The sequence below is a fragment of the Etheostoma cragini genome, chromosome 21 (genome assembly GCF_013103735.1).
Source record: "Etheostoma cragini isolate CJK2018 chromosome 21, CSU_Ecrag_1.0, whole genome shotgun sequence".
NCBI classification, from domain to species: Eukaryota; Metazoa; Chordata; class Actinopteri; order Perciformes; family Percidae; genus Etheostoma; species Etheostoma cragini.
The window spans coordinates 16,202,941-16,207,785 of NC_048427.1; the positions used below are offsets into that span (position 1 = coordinate 16,202,941).

Here is a 4,845-nt window from a genome sequence, read left to right on the forward strand (position 1 = left end):
TCAAACTAACGCGCTGCCACGAACGGCTTCCGCTGGCCGCAGCTGTAGCCTACCGGTAAGTTGTGCGATCCGTTTGTGAACAGATGGGAGGCTGATAACTCCTATATATCCGGCTGCTTCAGCTAAGGTAACGCAAATGTAGGCTATCGTAAACTTAGAAATGTGATGTAAAACTTAATTAAATGTTTATTAATTCATTTAATAGTGCTTTGATATGCCTTGTTTATTTTTATGGTTTGTGGCACAGGCTAGGATAATGTGATTGTCCTGATCAGCCTGCAAAAACTGCTGCCACTATCTGGTCCCGGTGTGTCCTAGGGAAGTCAAATGGCAGATCACATTATTGATCAACGCATCAGGATACACTTCAATCAAGGTCTAACACAGGCAGAAATTGCACTGTGCCTTTCTGTTAGAGATGGCATTCTGATAAGTCCTCGTCATTTATGGAGAAGACTAGCCCGGTTACAACTTTACAGGCGACGGTTAAGTGACCCTGCTGAGATTGTTAACTTCATTAGCAACCAGATAAGAGGACCGGGTGCACGAGAGGTGTAGATTGGCTGGACTGCGCGTTACTCGAGACATGGTTCAGGAGGTTCAGTCGCATCTTGACCCAGAGGGCGTACAGCAACGGAGAGGAACAAGACTTCGGAGAAGATGTTATAGTGTCCCAGGGCCCAATTATTTATGGCATATGGACTCCTATGACAAGCTGACCCCTTTCGGCATTGGAATAAACGGATGCATTGATGGGTTTTCGCGTCATATAATCTGGATGCAAGCAAACTCTTCCAATAGTAACCCCAAAATCATCGCAGCATACTTCATGAATGCAGTCACGAGACTTGGGGGTTGTCCAAAAATAATCCGATCGGATTTGGGAACTGAAAATGTCCATGTTAATAGGCTGCAATACTTCTTCCGAGAAGATGAGACTGGCGTTGTGCATGGGCCGTGTGTGTTCCAAGGACGCAGTACAGCAAATCAACGGATCGAAAGCTGGTGGGGGATCTACAGGAGACAGAACGCAAGCTATTGGAGGGACGTCTTCCAGGAGTTCCAAGCAACTGGAGACTTTAATGGGGATTTCATAGACAAGGGTCTCATCCAATTCTGCTTTCTGAAGATTATCCAAGTAAGTCCTCCACTGTCCATATCTGTAATATAGTAGCCTACATTTCAGGGATGTATTTCGTGTAGTTTTGATATGAACCAGCTTTAATATTCATTTTTTGCCTGCTCCACTTGTTTGTAAACCTGTCTGTTGGCTCTATCTGTCAATGAGACAAACACGAATTGCACTTGGACCTCGTCGCTCATATCAAATCCAACTTTACAAGCTGTGTCACAACTAAGGATAAATTAAAATAAAATGCATGATTCATCAGCATTATGTTTATGAATGTGCCTTTGATTGACAGTTTAAATATATCTGTCCTATTAAAGTAGTATCACTCCTGATATGCTGGTGTGCACTTGATGTTATAGATCACACTTAAAATGCAAAATTATTTTATTTTGGCTATAAGGTCTGCTCTCTTTCTCTATCAACCACTGACATAAACATTATGGTTCCATTATTATTATTTTTTAATATAGAACTACACTCTGTTAACATAGAGCTTAATACTGGGATCACATAGACTTACATGGGATTTTGTATTCAGTATTTGAACCACAGGTGTAACTAAATGATGAAGCTGAAGTGGAGCTGCCAAGGTTTGTTATAGACTACTGTTCAGTGTTCACTTGTTTCCTTTAACCCAAATATCCAATTGATGACCAAAAAGAAGAGGAAACCAAAAGCACTCTGGCAAAAAATGTAAATAGTCTTGAGGAAGGAAGGAAGGACAGAGGAAGGGAAGGACCAAGGAAGAAAGGAAAGAAGGAAGGCAGGAGGTAGGATAGAAAGAGGGAAGGAAAATAGTGCGGAAGGAAGGAAAGAAAGAAGGAAGGGAGAAAAAAGGAAAGAAGGAACAGTCAAAACTGATACAATGGTTAAAAGCATACTAGTACATAAAAGTAGAGCTGGGATACATCTCATGCATAGTGGCACAACTGCCTTCTATAAGGTGTAACCCACAGCACACATATTCCCCTTAAGTAGACAGGTTCATTACACACACCTGAGCAGTTAGACAATGAACTCTCAGGTAAAAGTACAAGGTCTCACCAGTAAATTGCTCTTCAAAATGTAAGAAAAGATATATGATGAAAAACTGTGGAAATAAAGAGATAGGCAAAACAATTATGATAAATCAATTTACAAGCAACAAAATCTCTAGAGCAACACAGCATCAAACCACAAATACAAAAAAACTACAAGAGAAAAGACTGAAATCAGCCCATCATTGAGTCCTGGATATACTGTAGCATGCATTTGGTATATGTAATAAGTTTCTCTCTGCAATAATAATTTGATTTGACCACCACAAATATTCTTTCGGATTGTTTCTAGGTTTTGGTTTCCTCTTCTTTATGAATGTTTCTGCCCCCCACCAAAGAACACCCTCATAACATGTGTCTAAACTTCTGAGCTCTCTAGACTTTTTTTCCTTTCTGTAGCTACATATTTATTCTTCTAAAAGCCTATTTGGCAACAATATAGGCTTTTTTGTCCTGGGGTCAATACTCTTATCTTCATTATGAAGATAAGATGGGTGAGAAGCTGGAGCACGCTATTATTCTGCTGATAACTCCACCATAGCATAAAACCACACAGCATTTACCCATTGTGATGCTATAATGATATACTGTTTAATAAATATATACAGTGTAAGCGGCTAAGGTGCCTTCTTCCATGTACTAATTTTCAAAAGAAGTCCTCATACGTATTGAAATCCTCATGTTTTTGTGTTGCAGAATGAGCTAGACACCGTTGTGACAATGTGGGACAACCATCGCATTCGAGCAGGTGGAAACGGACACCCTAATTATCATGGGAAACCATGTCTGATGTATAATGTACCTGAGCTCTATCACGCACAAGATTATTTGCATCCACTACAGAATGAAAGAGTGGGGATTGTTCTCCAAGAGGACATCTGTCTGTGGAAAACAGACATTCCCTGCGACCAGGACCTGCATGAGCTCGGTTTGATGGTGATGGAAGAGAACAACATAGCACACAGTCATAACGCGACAGAGGCAATACGACTTTACAAAGACCTGAGGCCATTAATAACAGAACTCGTGCCAGAGCCTCATCGCTGATGTTGATGTAGCATACAGACACATGCACTGTCCGTGGTTCTTAAAACAATGATGATGATGGCATTTCCAGTGATGAGGCATCTCCAAAAGTTTACATTTTTCAGGTATTATTGGTCTTTGCATGAGTTGATATCTTTTACTAAGATAATTATTAGTAAAAAGATAACTTTTTACTAATAATAAGATTTCTGTGTAGTAGGCCAGGTTGATAATTTTGGGTCTTGGGACCAGCAAGGGCCCTTTAGGGTTTTCCAGTCATGGAATTCTGGAAAAAAAGATTTAGCATGGTAATAGCATGGTAATAAAGGATTAGAAATGACTAATCAACTAACAAAATATTAGTTAGCACAGTTTAAAAAAAGACAGTGAAATTTACAAACAGTTGAAACATTTTAATTTATGTTTAAACATTTTCTAAGCAAACATTGCAAACTCATAAGCCAGTGCTATCATTTAAATAACATAACAATGTGGACCCAGGAAAGTGCAGGGTCCTATTTGTTGAATCAAATTAAGCAAAACAAAATCATTTAAAAAAATTGGCTTATATAGGAAATTTATATAGGTTAACATATGAGGTGTTTTCAGAAAAGAAACAGTACTGGGGTCACAAAAGCAGTTTTCCTGGTAAGATTTTGAGTTTTTCCAGTTAAGAAGTTTTTCCAGGCTAAAAATTGTGTACTTAAGTCAAATATTCCTTTAAGTGTGGTCAGAAAAATTTATATATTGCACATTTGACACTGACAACATAGAACAGCACTGGCAATATAAACTCTGCCAGGTTTGAAGAGCTGCATAGCATTACGCTGTAATTTGTGAGCTATTTTTAGGTTTAATTTTAACAGCAATTGAACAACATCAACCACAAACAGTTGGCCAGTTTTTACATACAACTTGTCCAAGAATACATTGTCCCATTTCCATTTTTGTAAATAAATTGTCTTTTTTGAAATATTAACTCAAGTGTGATTTTTTTTTTTCAAAGTGCCTTCAGCTGTCATATTTGAATTTTAAAGATATCATAAATTAAAAGAAAAATCTACCTTCTACTATGACAATGCATCTGCCCTCCACAAGCAGAACTTGTGGATTGTATAAAAGATGATGCTGCTAAACTTCAGAATGTGTGTTTGTGTTTGTGCAGTTTTCATTTGCTGTCTAAGCAAACAAAGCCTTATTAGGCCAAATCCATTACCCACACTCCACTCTTCAACACAGAGATGAATTCTGTTCTAAAATCTGCATAGTCTTTGTAGTTAGATGCCAGTTCCAAACAACAACTACAGGTGTGAGCCAAAGGCGCCCTTGCGAACTGTGGCTGTTCTGCTGTGAATGTGACTTTAATGGTCTTAGATAGGAACAAGTCAGACCCTGTGCAGTACCTGAGGAATAGGCCGAGCTCCTTCTCATCTCTTTCTCTAACAAATCTCAAGAGATGATTTGAGGTAGTTTGTTCTTCCAGTAACATTGATTCTGGGAACTTTATAGTTTTGGTAATGTTTCTTGCCTTGGGTTTGAGATCATCCAGAATCTTCTTCAGTCCTTCCGTAGTCATGGATTGTCCAATAGACCTGAGAATTGGCTTCCAACACTTTATGATAAATGCTGGTTCTTGTACCATCTCTTTGT

At 38.7% G+C, this 4,845-nt stretch overlaps 1 protein-coding gene across 1 annotated transcript; it reads left to right on the forward strand.

Annotated features, from left to right (window-relative positions):
• Window positions 1–331: 331 nt before the first annotated feature.
• Window positions 332–3,359, forward strand: LOC117936765. The gene is made up of 2 exons (XM_034860146.1): window positions 332–1,138; window positions 2,866–3,359. Exons 1-2 carry the CDS (start codon window positions 587–589, stop codon window positions 3,214–3,216), a joined length of 903 nt encoding a protein of 300 aa, XP_034716037.1. The 5' UTR covers window positions 332–586; the 3' UTR covers window positions 3,217–3,359.
• Window positions 3,360–4,845: the final 1,486 nt, after the last annotated feature.

Excerpts from the sequence above, each read along its gene's own strand:
- LOC117936765 (XM_034860146.1), top strand. The coding sequence starts at position 587 with ATGGTTCAGGAGGTTCAGTCGCATCTTGACCCAGAGGGCGTACAGCAA. Across the intron at positions 1,139-2,865 it reads GCTTTCTGAAGATTATCCAA|AATGAGCTAGACACCGTTGT; the intron begins GTAAGTCCTCCA and ends TTTGTGTTGCAG.